Source organism: Falco rusticolus, chromosome 14 (assembly GCF_015220075.1).
Source record: "Falco rusticolus isolate bFalRus1 chromosome 14, bFalRus1.pri, whole genome shotgun sequence".
Lineage (NCBI taxonomy): Eukaryota > Metazoa > Chordata > Aves > Falconiformes > Falconidae > Falco > Falco rusticolus.
The window spans coordinates 10,151,943-10,168,210 of NC_051200.1; the positions used below are offsets into that span (position 1 = coordinate 10,151,943).

Genomic DNA, 16,268 nt, shown 5'->3' on the forward strand with positions numbered 1-16,268 from the left:
CTTCTTCAAACTTTTACCCTGCCACCCTTCTAAAAGTAAAAAGCAGTTCTCAGATGACACTCTTCTGTACTATCACACAGTTAGCCTCCAGAACTGACATACCTACTAAATTTCTTGGGACTTGTATAACATCTTCAGCAAATTCAAGGTAACTTCTTGCCTTTTTCACTGCATCTTGATCCTAAAACAGATATATGTATGAGAGAAATAAGATCTGTTTTTCCAAGGTTTTTTTGTATGTTTTTTTTTTTTTTTCCTGAAAGACTAAAGAGGACTTACCTCTCCATAAATATGGAACGTGCATGTATCTTCATCAAGGTCAATAGCAGTCACTCCAGGGACTTTTCTGGCTTGCTGAATATTAGCACCATGAGTGCCAATGGCCAAGCCCATTAGGTCTTCACGTACAACAAACTGTTCATGAAACCGTGATGCAAGTTGTCTAGAACTCTGAAGGAAAATGTTAGCTTACTTTGATTTTTAGTACATTGGAGAGAGAAATCAACATAAATGTAGAGCTCATTCTTTAATCAGGTACTTAGTCTACTTTTTACTTTAAGCAATCCTTTTAATGAATTTATTTTCCCTTCAAAAACACTGAAGGGTCTCCTTCAGTAGTCCTAATACTGTGTTTTACATATTAACAAAAGACTAGCCTCTAGCTATGTTGACACATCTGTCTTTCCACAGAGTATCTACAGCTATCAAGTGTTCTAGGTAAGACAGCATTTGTGTAAGTTAGTAAAATCAGAGCTGCGCTGATTATTAAAGCAAACCCTGTAACCTCTGAGGAAAAAAACCCACCTATTTCGACAGGTTGGGGGACACAGCAATAACTCAATCACTGGACACAAAAATTATATAGAAAACAATAACTATGGATATCTACTGCATTTAAAAGTGAGAAATCCATCCCTATGCAAGACAACACAAAAGACAAATGCAGTACATTGCTTGAATTCAGAGAACAAGTATCTTACAAAATTTCATCCAGTAATCACATTTTTACCAAGACAAGAAGGGTCAACCTGAGAACTTTAGATTGTCACATGCTATCAAGGCAAAATTCCTTGCTTCAGCAGGCCAGTAACAGTGACTGAAGACTACACTATTAAAACAACTTTCAATCACATTTGAGGCTCAGTTACTCTTGAATTCAACGCCTGGTTAACATTTCATAACTCTCATCACCTTTGCATGCAATTGCTATGGTGTAACCAAACAATATAAAATGGCTTACAGAAACTTAATGAGGATTTCCTACAAGAAATAAAGTACCAAGAAAGAAAAACCAACCAAAAAAACCTGAACAACTTTTGGATCTGCAAGAGGATTTTAAGAATAGCAAATATCACTAGAAACCTGGATAAAACTTACAAAAAAATATAAAAAACAGGGGAAAAAAACTGAACTAACTGTAACTCCCAACGACCATAGTAAACAATTTCCTGAAGTAGTTCCGAGTTTCCAAGAGAATTATGCTAGCGAGCTCTGACTTGATGTGAAAGTATGAACATATATGCCCATACATAAAATATAGTTTCCATATTTTCTTAACTGTATAAAGCTTCCACCACAGAGCAAGCATGCAGAAGAGAGCTGGGAACAGATGGAAGCTTTTGAGAAATATCTTGTAGCACACTGTGGAGTTGCACGATGCTGAAAGTATTTAGACATGGAGGAAACGTAGATTTTTGTCAACACCCATACAATCCTGCATTTCTATGAACTGAATCAATGTCAATCCCAGGTAGCTCAGATTATTAGCATGAACAGACCTCACGAGTGCAAGGGAAAACACTTTGGAAATGCTAAATTGCATGCAGTTCGGAATCTGTTAAGCAAGTGGGGAAATCATTAAAGATAAGCGGACACTTTTCCAAAAGAAAGCCACATGTTTAAAAAGACTAAAACAATGACTGTAAAGTTTCTCCCACACAGCCTCTTCATACTTTCAAAAATCAGGTAATTTTCTTATAGGATGCTTGTGCTCTATGAAGCAGTAAGATCACTAAGTTTGGTCACCCTGAGAACTAGAAAAACACATGGAGAGAAATTAGCAAGACAAAGAAAGAATATGTTTTTTTTTCTGTATGGTAATGAAGTCATACGTTTATAAGAAGTTACAGTACTCTAGATCTACAGAGAAGATCTAACTGTCCTAGCTGAACTGCTACTGTTATCTGACCTGGTCCTGCTTAAAGCTGTTGATAAATATCCTGTGCTGAATCACTGTCACAGAAAACTGGCTACAGTAGAGAGTGGCGTAAGTATCCAAGTGTCATACTTTGTATGCTCAGAGAGCTCTATCAAGCACTTCATTAACTAGATTACAGACAACTCAAAGCAAACATTTTAAATGCTCACAGATCAACATTCTAACAGATAAGTCAAATGCCAACTTAGTAGGTGACATCTGTTAATTCCACCACATGAGAGCAGAGAACAGGACGATCAAGTCAATGATCAGTTGTTAACACAACTATGTATGATATTTAGAAAAGATGAAGATAAATCATCACTGGGTACCTTGGCTATGACAGTTAAACTGTAATACTACAAACTGCTTGTACTAAAGTATCATTGGCTTTTCTGTAAATTATGTATTACAAGAGGGATTTTATTTAAACATAGGAAATTCTGTATCCTGCTTCCCTCCAATAAATTAGTACAAAACAACTATGCAAATAACATATTAACACCTAGTTAGAGGCCATGACTGAATTGCATTTAGACAGAACAAAATACAAACCACAATGAAAAACTACACTTGTAAATTCACGCTTTTGACAAAACAACTAAGCAACACCTACTGGGAAAGAATGCAAAAAAAAATAAAATTGGTTATTTCACTTGATGCTCTAAAAGCCGTGTTTGAGAAGCAGAGCCATGCAAGTCAAGAAGCTAATATGCAGAAGAGAAGGTACAAGACAACAAACAGAAAAAATAATCAAATAAAAGGAAGCTGGTTCAGTGATTATAATGTCAAATAGGAAAGGTAGAACTGCTAGATGAAAAGAACTAGCAGACATTTAAGTTCAGAGAGTGTAAGACACAGAAAAGAGTTTGATGGAAACAACTAACAATTAACAACAAAGTAAAGCCCAAAGTGTTCACTAAATATTTCTTCCGCAGATGGACATGTGCAGTCTGTCTATGTGTCCATAAAAAAAAAATCATACTCATGATTTCTGTTGAGACACTATCTGAAGCTCTTCTTTTCAGGTTCAGTTGAAATGGATTTTATGTTTATAGTAAGTACAGAAAACAAATGCCAACATGAAAACTACCAGCCAACTTTCATCATGCAAATTACAACCACATATAGCTATACCACAACCTTCATTTAAGTACTGCTCAGGCAGAAACTGAAGCCAAATAATGGTTTTCAAGTGAGAACGAAATCAAGTTCACAAGTCCTTCACAGCAGAAAAAAAAGGTTCAGCCTTACAATGACAGCAAGGATCCAAGATTAGTTTGGGAAAGGAATCAATGACAACAGCTGTTGGTGCATGCATTTGTGGGGGCATGTAAAGAGAATTAGCTCTAAAGAGGCTGCTGTTCTTCCCACTTCCAAAATAATACTTTGCACTTCAAGAGGTAAACTGCCCACACAATTGTCAGTTCTGGAGGAAAACAGAGAAGAATGGATTACTGAAGAGCTACAGCAGGGTGCTCAAGAAGGAACAGGAAAGAGAAGAACTGGTCCTTTCTTGGTCTTGAGAAATATCAAGACCCAAACAAACCTGGATTACAGCTCTGAAACATAGAAATCAAGATACTGAAGGGAACAACAGAAGACAGAACTTCTTTAACAGTGAGTACACTTACTAGATACAAGAGGCCTGTACTACACAACATCCCTCTTCAAGCTAAGGCCAAATAGATAGAACCCTTGGAGCTGGGGGAAATGAAACCCGGCTCTAAAGTAACAGAGCTGGTATATACACCCATGTAAAACTGAAGTACAGTAGTTTGATGGTACTTCCAGTTCTAAAAGTTTTCAGAAATGTTGCTTCCCCCCCCCCCCCAGATAGGAGAAAAACCATGAAGAAATGTTAATTCTACTCTATAAAGTTACCCTTCTTTCCTAGCCTACACTTTCTGTGGGTTTGTTTTTTTTTCCCTTCTTCCTTCCCATGGACAAGTATGAGTCAAGCTTCTTGCCAGTCAACACCCACTCTCCAGTCACAGGAATATCAGAAGCTGTATCTGCTGTAAGATGATTTCCTAACATTTTATCTATAGACAAACCCATCCCTTCATACATCCTACCAACATCAGTCTCACCCCTTCCATCTCTCATTCACACTGTCTTGTTTTCCAAAATCCAGTTCTGGTCCATCTCAGTATCGTGACATATTCACTCCCATTTGTTATTAAAAATAGTAATTGAAAGCTATTGAATATGTGGCACTATTCATGCAATAATGGCTAATTATTTTATGCTTCAGACTACAAAAGAAATATATTTAGATATATATTTGCATTTAATCGCACACAAAATCCCACTGAATAAAGTGAGATTGGATGAAAATGAGATTCTTCAAGAACAGACCCTTTACCTATAACCCTGCTGGGTTACATATCCATCTGCTTCTTTTTATCACCAAGAATAGCATCAGAAGTTAACAGTTACTTTCACCTCAATGCAAGCCCTACCAGCTATGAAATGCACGAGTATATTTTTAATTTTATTTAAATCAAATTACTTCAGGGAAAACAAACAACATACCTCCAGCTGTTTGCTAGCTTCTTCATTTCTCAGTATCAGGGATAACTTGGTACGAAGACTTCGAAAGTGCATATCAATCAGCATATTTGCCCGCTTTGTTGTTACATCATTGATTGACTAAATTATTAGTAAAAGAAAGTACAGTGGTTTACACATGAACTTTTGAAACAAACTACTGCCGATGGTATGATTCGACATTTGTACTTACCAAAATAATAAGCTGGTGGTTTTCAGAATCATATGTTACAGAAAAAGCTCCAACTGCCTTTTTGAAGTCCTTATGTGCAGATTCTTTGGCACACCTAGGAATAAAAGCACTGTAAAGCTAAAAATACTAACTCCTGCATTTGTCATTCACAGTCAAAAGGATTAACTTCTTAGTACAAAGAATATAAAGAAATATATCCAAGTTCTCCCTTTTAATGCACGTGTAATTTCATTCTGATATCACCATTTATTTTACACTTTCATTTGTTTTTCATATGAATGGGATTAGAAATATTTCAGAAATTTTCTGTATGCACATCTATGAAATGAAAAAGTCAGTATTAATCTAAGTTTTAGTTATATTTACATGAGAATGATGTGGCTGTGCTTTGGGAGAAAACTAACTGTTTCTGCATCATACTATGGAATGTTTCATTATTGCACAAGTATTCTCACAGCCAAGATCTAAATGTGTTATACCCTAGACTGTAACGCAACTTTTTCTTTCGTCATTAAATAACTACTTGAACAGATTGTCATACTTTTATCAACAAAAGAATGACCACTTGAAAATTAACAATAAAACTGACAAAGAATGGATTCTGATTAATCTTTGCACATTACTGAACAGCTGTAATAATAATATTTTTTAACTCTATACTGCACATAAACCTTAAAACCTTGAGGAAAGTATTTTCTCCTACAGGACTAAACTGCATTTCAAAAATAATCTTTTTTGTTTCTAAAGTATGAGCATGTCCACATTTTTATTTTCTACATTCTTGCATGAAAATTTTGAAAATTAATTTAGAGCAGTAAAAAGCATTTTTATTCCTTCTTGTCTCAGACTCAAGAAGTCACCCACATTTTGAAACAAGTTATAAAGAAATGCTTATACTTACATTTGCCTTAAATCTTCTGGAACTGCCAGTTTGATTTTATGAAAAGTATCTTTTGTTGCAGGTTTATTGGGGTTCACAGATCTCAAACGCTCAATTGTGACAATTTCGTTGTATGTAGCATCACAGGCTGCATATTCTATTACGTAGAACTGATATAAAAATAATAAAATCATCCAAGCCATATATTTTACGACATGAGTGAGCATTACACTATTAAGAGAAAAGCACTTCCATTAACTGTACAAGTAAAATTTGAACTTTTCAGGTTGAGATTAATGGTAATTGCAACAGTCCAAGCAAGAAACTCTTTGAAAACAAAGAGGGACAAGTTAAAACCACTACACACATCAATACAAAAAACATCATAAGAAAAATAAAGTATAAATGAATACAGAAAATATATATATATGTATATATGCATATTCCTACCTCACCCTTTATCATTCTCACTTTAGCCAACCACCAACAGCAGGGTTCTTTCTCATTTGCCCTGGAATAAACCTAAACAAAATACACACATTACATGTCTGTAGCACTGTTAAAAGACATCACAAAAGCTGAAACTTATATGAGCAGGAACTCTGCTATAGGAACAAAGACCAGCAAAATATATCAGTACATGAAGTGTGTGATACAAGCACCACACAGTAATCATGTAACAGCTGAAGTGTTTATTGCAAATACAGGTAGGCTACAAATTTATGTATATAAGATTGTACAGATAATTAATATCGTACCCAATATACTGGCATTAGTTGCTACAGTCAGAAAAGAGATAATTCAGCTTTTTATATCTGTTAACATTTAATCAGCAAGATTTCTAATTGTCTGTAGGTCTGATGAGGTCCTTACCAGCAGGTGGAAGGGAGAGGACACTTATCTACACTTTAGGACATGTATCTGCAACATGCACACCGAAGAGTTTTGCCATTTTCTTGTCTTACAAATCAAAATAAACTTAAATAGCATGCAAAGAAAATGTAAATCTTGAAAGCTGTCTTTTGTAAAGTCACTATAAAAATCAGTTTTATAATTGTATAGAATAATCGAAGTTTTAGGAACTTACTATATTAAAGCCAGTTTATCTCTACATACACATATATTTTTAGATTTTATGTACACACATATATAATGCAAATTATCTCATTCAGTCTGAAGGTTTTGTAACATAGGTATTATTAACTTACAGCTGAAGAACTACAGTATGGCATCTATTTCTAGATTAATTCAGTTCTGATACTGATAAAGAACTGATCTGTAATCTAAGAAATGCTGATCATGTTTGTGTATCAGCATGGAGGTCATAGTACATGGAATACCAAAACAGCCATATAGTTTACAACTGTCAAATTCTTTCTGATGACATGCTTAACATTGTTCTATGTAGCACCTGGAATTAAAAAATGTGACAGCATACAATATGGAAGCAAACCTTCCACTGGCTTGGCCAACATTTTTCGCCCCAAGTCCTCTTACTTCTCAGAATAAATGTTGTTAATAGAGCATACATACCTCTACTTCATCACTTTCATTTATATCTTTATTATAGCCTGCAGGTGGTGGAAACCTCACATCATGGAATGGTATTTGTCTCTCTGGTTGCCAGCTACAAATAAAAATACAATGAACAGCCTAAACATTTCCACCGCCTTTGCAAACAGAAATCAGAAACATTTTCAATCCATTAGTTTTACACTTTTAAGTTTTGTGAAACTTTTGTGTATATGTATTAAGGTAATATGTATCTATAATAAGAAACACACCTAAGTGACCATTAAGCATCTTAGAAGACTCCCTAATGCTACCCGCACAGTTTTGAAATCTTCCAGCAGCAGTTTTTACTCTATTTGCAGTCATAGGTTTATTAGAAAAACAGGTTAAAAAAATGTTTCATAACACATTTGGACATTTCCTTCAAAACAAGCCTGTTTCTTCTTTTTCTTTAGTTCTACTATAAATCATGAAAACTTGATCAGGATTCAGACTGAATATGGTTTCAATTTTCAATTTCTTTAATAGAGACTGGATAAATTGAACACAACAAGAAAAGATTATTTTTAAAGAAACTAGTAATGCATTATTTCCTTCCTGAAGGAAACGAAACCTGAACTCAATGGTATAATGGAAGGTTACTTTTTCATGTCCTTAAACGATGGGAAAGGAACATCATTTCCTTTCTAGCTTAGAAAATTGGTATTTATCACTTATCTATAGAACAAATTTTGTAATAATATGCTAAACCTAAAAATAAGATATTCACATGAGAAAGAAGCATAGTAACACTGCTGACTTACTCAAACATGGGTTGTCATCATGTAAATTCTGTAACATGCTCATCTTCCCAACAAAGCCCATGTTACTGTAGTTTTATACTTAAAAATATTTAAACAATTAAAAGCATTTATACAGAAATGTCACAACATAGTAAGCATCAAACATAATTCCAGAACACACTAGCAGCAAGCTTAGAGCACCCAAGAGATGCTACTCTGCATTATTAAGTTATATTTAGGTTAATCAAATGCTAGGTTGATATGCTGTATCATTTATAACATTAGCAATACACTTACTTGTTTTCAAATGCAACTGTTATAGAATCTTCATGCACATCCTTTACAAACGCCTGTGTAGAAAAAAAGATGGAATTATGGTACACTTATGGATTTTTTAAAAAAGAATTTTAAACCCATAAAATGTCTTCCTTTCACAAGCATTGATGAAACTCAAAATTTAAGTATGCTTTCAAGTCAGCCTTTTTAATTTTGCAATAGACTCATAAAACACATACTGAAAGCCGATAACCCCCTTGGGTTCACGACTGCCAGCATACCGATACACAGAACGCCCAACCTATACATGCATTCTTCCTACTCTTAGGTGTAATAGGAGAGGCTACTAACAAAGGACAAGATCATTCTGAATAGTTATATCATGAAAGTTTAAAGTGTTTGATTTTATAATCACATTTTGCATATTTTGACAGGTACAGAAATTAAACCACAACACTCCTCAAGAAAAAAAAAATCATTTCTCTTCTCTCTTTTACCTCTAAGTAAGTTTGAATATTGCACTAGCAACACTCATCTATATCCATTTCAGCACAGGTTTCCCCTTATTTACTTCATCACACTTAACTTCTGTAACGCACAAACTTAAGAAAAATGCCCTGTAGCCTTCCTTTAATTTTCTTCTGGGGGATGGACAGCAGCTGTGCTAAGTCTCCCATGCAACCACAAAGCAGAGTACAGAACTAAGTGAGGTTCAGCACCAAGAGTGCTTTTCCTGCCTTATGTACTCAACTGACCTATACTTAATCAATTTTCAGCTTGAAGCCCAAAACGCCACCACCCCACCCCACCCCGCTCCATACCAGCGGAATTACTACTCACAGAACTTTGGGATTTACTAATGAAAATACTTTCTGTAACTTCAAATGATGGAGGTCACAGGACAACCAGGGATGAAAAGATTGGTTGGGGTTTTTTTTTTGTTTGTTTCTTTTTAAAAGTAGCTCTGTAAAGCTCTGGAACAGGTAAACATTGGTGACATGTGCTGAGTATTCCACTAACATTTGTCCCGACATAGTAAATCCTTGCAAGACAGGTAGATAAAAGCCTGAACCAGGCACAGTAAAGATAACTGTTGGCCATACACTGGCAGCATTGATACAGATATAGCTAGTAAAAATTAAAAACCTGACAATTTCTTTAGTTTACATCAAGTTCAGAAGACTCAATCTCAAAACCTGGTGGAATACCTGACTTTCACTCCGGCCTGGCGAAAAAAGTTGATGTCGTAAGACTGTTGGTTTTGCCTTTTAATTTCCAGCCTTGCAAAATTACAAAAATTCATTGTAAAGAATTTTTAAATTAAGTGAACAATGCCTTGCCAAATACCGAATTTCAAATATGCAGTATACAAAACACTTCTGCCTACCTCTATGTGAGGTTTATGCTTAAAAAACAATTACCCAGACAAAATATATTAACAGGCTAAATAATTGGTTGTCTAATCTCATCTACCCATAGAAAGGTGGTTTTCCTTGCTTTTTGTGACACAGAAAAGTGTCAGATACACTTATCACACCAGTTTTTCACAGCCTGCATCACAGCATTATGTCAACTATCCTCTGGTATAAGCATTTAAACAGATCTGTAGTAAGTAAAATGTATTTGGACTCCACAGCACTACATATTTGAACACTTTTAAGTACACAGAGAAATGTTTTGAAACATTTCTAAGTTTTCATTAAAAATACTAATATTTAACCAATAATGCCTTTGGAAAACTAAAATTCAAGCTTATCAGAATTGTTTGGTTTTCTTTATTTTGTGATATGTGTAAAATTCCATACAATGCTAAAAATAAATTAGACTTTAACACCGTAAGCCAGATTGAGACACCGGACAAGCCAGTCCCAGATGTCAATGAAGGCAAAGAAGAGGCCCTGATTTCACACAAAGTATTATGAAAAGTACAATAAGCATTCATCAGTCTTTTTTAAAATAGAGTGTAAGTTGGAAATTCAAACAAAAGGTGAACACTGGCTGTGACGAATGTGAACATATAGACGCAAAGCATTAAAAACATAGTGCAACTAGATGGAAGTAAAGTAAGGGAACAGGACAGTGAAAGACTGCTGCTGGGATATTGCTATCACTAAGGGCAGATACACCAAAGAGTACAAAAAAAAGAAATCTTAATCAGTGAAAAAGGCTTGCTTTTGCTTCTGTGACCAGAAGCACGTTTTACAACTGCTAAGGTTGATTCTTCTTCTCTGATGTGGGGGAATAATAATAATAGGCAAGTTTTCTATGCCAAATTTGACTTTCAGTCTCATAAAGCATTAACGCTTCTTTTCATGATTCAGACATAAATAAGTGAAAAAGTTTACAATCCAACATTGACATGTCATGGCATTTCTCAAACATGAGTGTTCACATTCTAAGAAGGGTTATATGATGAAGATATGGTCTAAATTTTACAAATTATTTGATACAAAGTAAGAATTATTGGGAACATCAGTATATTTGTTATTTTTTTACTAAATGGAATGACAGACACTCCAAAGGAACAAATAAAGGCTCTAGCTGCCATGAAGTTTTGTTGCTTTTTTTGAAGTCTGCTCGCATCATTAGATGTGAGCGCTGTCAACCATTTTAATAAGGGGTAATTAACTGCATGGAGTTAATTATCGTAGATGCTCTTTTAAGATAAAAAAAGGTGCTGTGTTGATACAAATGTGCATCCATTGCCTGCATGACAGTTCCGTAACATCTCATACCTGTTGGAAGGAGAAAGTCAAAAGGCAACTTGAATAGCTAATCACATCTGAGAAAGTCTGGCCATACAAAGAAACAGAAGAGGGAAAGAAAAATAGTCACAGAAGTGGTAACCAAACAAGGGAAAAGGGTACAGGCTGTCATCCTCAGAAGGACTGCACAGACTGGCTTATGAATGTACAAAGGGACTGGAGATATCAGCTGAGAGTATGTCTGTATGGAATGGTGAAAGAAAAAAAAATTTACACAGAATGCAACAGAAGGCCAAAAGAACAATTGTTAATAGTGAGACCTGAAGTAATAAAGAACTAAGAAAGATGAATGATTTTGTCAATTGTAGCTTCAATGAAAAAACATTAAGTATCTATAAAACCAAGGGAACAATGGCAAAGTGCTGAAATGACTGGGATGAAGAGTGGAATATTTTTAACAAGGTTACAGAACAAGAAGTGGCAAAAATCAGTTATAGACAACACATAGACGTTAACAACAAACATCATTCCAAAACCATCTGCCTTATAAACAGGATGATTCCCATCTCTAGGAAAGGATACAAGAGAGGATCACTCTTGAACTGGATAATCAAAACCAATCCCATGCTTGAAAGGTATCCAGCATGTCCCTTAGAGGGAAATAATATCTAAAACTAGTCCCAGAAAGATTAGACAAAGAACTGTCTATCAGTTCTCTGAAAATGAGGTAAGAACTTCAAACCCCAATTTACTACACCTATACAAGGAAAGACATTAGAATATGTGCCCTAATAGCTAGCACACATCTTCAAGATTTAGTTACTTTAGCTGTGAGCTGCAAAAAGGCCAGTTCCCTCCCTTTAGGATTCACAGTCCTGGTGGCTTGTTTGTTGGACCAGTCTTCCTCAAGTAAGAGAGCCTCACCTTTTCTTGCCAAGGATTCTGGGCCCAGCAACATACCAAGCCATGACTAAGCACCTCTAGGTACTAGACTGTCAATTATCGCTGAATCATGCTCATGGACAGCACTGTACTTTCCATGGAGTAATTCACCTTAGCCAAAGAGAAAAAGATTCATGAAAGTACAAGCAGTACTTTAATTCCATTCAGAAAGAACTAGTCTCCACTTCAGTGATCACACCAACACACCTTACTCTGTGAAACCAAGTGTACCTGACCAGTATGAAATTTTAATTCAAATCTTCCAGTTGAGTATGAATGCATCCTCAAGCCATCTCTTGTGTTTCGTGTGGAACATAATCCCTCCAGATGTATTTCAGAATGCATTCTGGATCAAGTCCCACAGGTAATATAAGCAGAAAAGACTGGTTTATTACTCTCAGTAGGGCTTAGGCGACAATTAAGCACTGGTTTTGTACAGTCAAGATCAAGATGCTGCTGGGTACACTCAAAAATGAAATTAAGTGCTTAGGGACTTGAATTTACAAGGTCCTCAAAGAGAGCTACAAGAAGGATGTGAAAACCTGGAGTGGCAATTAGATACCTACTTGTGCCACTTAGCCCCATCATGACTCTACCAGCCTCATATTCCTCCCCTCCATGTCTTAGTATCAAGACAGAGGCACACTTTTCCAAAACATTTACACATTCTGATGAAAACATTCAGAACTATTCAAAGCCAAAGAAATTATCGCAAGTTATCAGTAAACCATTAGATTGGATAAAAGAATTACTTTGTTTTTGATTTGTTTGAAGTGTTACTGTTGTAAAACATTTCTTAGGAGGCTGCTTAAAGAAACTTTTCAAGTGGAAAAAAAAAAATCATCTTGCAATTAAACCTGCACTTTACATCATCATACACTTCTTGTTATGCTGGGTCAACCAATCCATTTTATAATCAAATTTCCTATCTTCAAGACTGGCATAAAACTCACAAGAAAACATGCAGGTAAATTAATAAGAGTGATACTCAAACATTGTGATGAAAGAAAAAATTGTACCTAAAATTCAAGTAATTCAGACTAGAGGAAAACTGCTGATTTACATTGAGCATTACTGCATGACGGTTTCTTTAAAAAACACAACTTTTTTTTAGTTTTTAAAAAAAGATTTATTATAAGTGTGATGCTCCATCTAGACAGATAATACATGTGAAGACCAAGAAATCTGTGTGCTCCATTTGTCCCCTTAGATAAGTCCTCTTGGTTAACAATTAAGAGACAAGAAAATTCCTATGTTTACATTTCTAAAAGTTAAAAGGCAAACATAATATGCAACTTGGAGACAATATCTGTGTTATAACATGGATACACTAAATCATGATTAATGAATAAGCTCCCATGAACATATGCTCAAATGAATTTTTTATCAAAAGTACAACCAGAAATTGTCGTTATGTTACAGACAAAAGGGATACAGGTCCTCATAGTGTCAAAACTGAATGCAGCCAAAAAAAAAAGTTACAGAAGCTTTCAGTTCTCCCAGGTTTCTTTGGTAACATTTGTCACTAAAGAATGCACAATGTCACTTTTAACATAATCTATTTTGCATGATTATGTAAATAACATAATTTGATAAAAGCCTCATTAAAAGTTCTCTTATGCAGCATGTCTTCTGTTTCTGTCTTGAGTGAATACTTCACCTTTAAAAAAATAAAACTGATTTTTGAAAGCGCTAAATAATTTCATTACAGGAAGCAATATACAGATCTAGAACGTTGGCTACAACACTGCAAACCCAGAGTGCTTCTTTATCATGTTTGCTGACTTGTTTCATACATACTTAAAAAACCCCATCATTTTCAGAATATGAGTTTATCACACATTTAAAAAATAAGCTTTTTAAGAGGTCTTCCGTTTTTTTTTCTCTTCTTAGAAACACTCAGAGCTGTTGGAACTGTATCATTTGGTTATCAACCTGCCCTACCTACACTAACATTGGAGTGTGAAATTCTACCTGTTCCTTCATTGCTAACATAAATATTGGATGTCGCACAATAACTAGGCCCAAATTTTAAAGTACTAGGAACATTTAAACGAAGGTAGACTTGCAGAAACCAATCCATGACTGTTTCTGGTATGTTGATAATGTGTCAGTGGTAGTAGGCCCAAACCCACTGTCCAAGTTTTATTTTTCTCTGAATAAGTAAACCCACAAATTATACCCTATTAATGTGCCGATTAACACAACCCAGCTCATGCAATTCCACAGCAATACTACACAGTATTAAGAAAAATATTAAGTGCTCAGCATATATGTCCAAGGCTCAGTGATGGCTTTATTCAGCACCAGCACAAGGGCTTGGAAACAAATGGAATGCCATTAAGTAGTTTCAGTAAGAAGCACATTTGATAATTAGACGTATTTAGCAACTCAGCACATATATATTTGCCCAGGCAGTGCTCTAATACCAGTAGGCAGTGTCCCCTGCCACAGCATTAAGAGCAGGAATCCACGACAGCATCTCACCCCGAACGTGTATTTAACAAGGGCCCCCCCTCCCCCGCCTTAAACGCCGTGCGCTAGCAAGCGCAGCTCTCTTGGAAACCTGGAGAGCGAGAAAGACTTTCCTTAAGTAGCGACAAAAGCTGAGGATTTAGCAATTAATGCCCCATCCCTGATCCTCGCTTCAGCGCCAAGGAGAAGGCGGCCCTGGGCCCTCCTGCCTCCTCTCGCACACCGCCGGCGCCAGGGCCTCCCCTTCCCACAATAGGGGGAAGGCCCAAGGCCTCCCCGGACGCCGGGGCCCTCTCTCGCCTTCCCTCTCTCCCTCATCAGGCCTCCAGTCCCTCAACCCTCAGGCGGCGGCCCCCGCTCCTCTCGGCCCGGAGGCCCGGCTCCCTCGCCCCAGACACCGAGGGACCCGCCGCGGCCTCCACCCCTGCCCCACTCCTCCTCCTCCTCCTTCCTGCCCCGGGGCCTCCGCTTTCCCTCAGAGCGGGGAGGAGGAGCCGCCACCGCTGCCGCCTCCTCCTCCTCCTCCCGTCCCAGGCCCCACTCCCTCCCCTGAGGCCCAGCCGGACCCAGCCGCGAGCACCCGGTACCTTGTAGAAGGCCCCGTTGGAGCCCCGCACCTCCACCACCAGCTCCTCCATGTTGTGCCGCGGCGGCTCGGTGCGGGAGACCCAGGCCCGGCGCCTCCTCCCTTCCCTTTCTCTCTCTCTCGGCGCAGGAGGAGGAGGGGTGTGTGTGCCGGGGCGGGGGAAGGGAAGGGGAATCTCGGTTCACGCCGAGCCCGCGGGGGTGGGGCCGCGCGGGGCGGAGGGGAGGGCCGCGGGGGGGGCGCTGCGGGGACGCTCCGCGCCGCCGCCGCTCGCCCTCGGCCGCCCGGAAATGAAAGCGAAACGGTCACCGCCGGGCGGCGCGCGCGGGGGGGGGGGGGGGGCGCGCCGGTTTCGAATGTAAACGCCGAGTCCGCGTCACGTGCCGGGCCGCGGCGGGAGGGGCGGGGCGGGGAGCTGGCCCCGGCCGGCACGCGCCGCTCGCCCACCGCTTAACGGCCGGGTCGCGCGCGCCGCCCCGCGCCCCTCCCGCGCGCGCAGCCGCAGCGGCGAGGGCCGAGCGCACCCGGCAGTCTCGGCTGGGGTCCCGCCTCCGCCCCCGGCGGGCGCCTGAGTGACTGCGCCGCTGGCCAGTCAGGTTGCGCGCCGCGCCGCGCGGTCGGAGCGGCGGGGAGGGAGGGGTGCGCGCGGCCTGCGCCGCCGGGGCCCTGTGGCGGGGGCGGGGCGGCGCTGCGGCCCCCGCTGAGGGAACGGGGCCGGTAATGGCTCCTGGAGGCGGTGGCGTTGCTGGCGCCCAGGGAGCGGCCATGGGAGTGATGGAGCCGAGGGCCCGCGGCGGGCGCTGCCATGGGCAGGGGCAGGAGGAGGCCTGAGCCTGCGGGACGCGGCCCTCGTCCCACAGGGCGCCGCGGGAGATGGCCGCCGCGCGGGGGGGCGGGCTCCGCCATGCCGTGGGCTCAGCCTCCCTGCTGACGGTCAGGAGTGAGGAAAACTGCGTTGATGTGGCAGTTTTTAACGGGCCCTGCACTAACAAATGGCCGGGCCGGTGTGGCTGTGCTGGACACCTGAATGCCTCAGAAGGGCGTGATACAAGATGAACAGACCCGCCAGCCTGGAAGGCTGGTGTGCTGGGCCTGCCTCTGTGGGAGAGCTAAGCTTTGTTCCACAAACAAGTTCACACGTACATTGTTTTAACTACATTTAAGAAC

General features: G+C 39.2%; 1 protein-coding gene across 4 annotated transcripts in view; it reads right to left on the reverse strand.

Annotated features, from left to right (window-relative positions):
• The window catches only part of FMR1 (FMRP translational regulator 1), a 31,419-nt gene extending 16,079 nt beyond the window's left edge, over positions 1-15,340 (reverse strand). Inside the window, exons 1-9 of one of the 4 annotated variants that reach the window (XM_037407964.1) lie at positions 15,103-15,338; positions 8,415-8,467; positions 7,357-7,450; positions 6,274-6,345; positions 5,845-5,993; positions 4,944-5,037; positions 4,736-4,852; positions 280-450; positions 103-181 (exon numbers count right to left, since the gene is read on the reverse strand). In XM_037407964.1, the coding sequence (XP_037263861.1) occupies positions 103-181; positions 280-450; positions 4,736-4,852; positions 4,944-5,037; positions 5,845-5,993; positions 6,274-6,345; positions 7,357-7,450; positions 8,415-8,467; positions 15,103-15,153 (880 nt within the window). In that variant the 5' untranslated portion in view covers positions 15,154-15,338. Of the gene's footprint in view, positions 1-102; positions 182-279; positions 451-4,735; positions 4,853-4,943; positions 5,038-5,844; positions 5,994-6,273; positions 6,346-7,356; positions 7,451-8,414; positions 8,468-15,102 lie in introns of all 4 variants that reach the window. The other 3 variants (XM_037407966.1, XM_037407963.1, XM_037407965.1) reach the window with 3 other exon arrangements.
• Between the last annotated feature and the right edge of the window lie 928 nt (positions 15,341-16,268).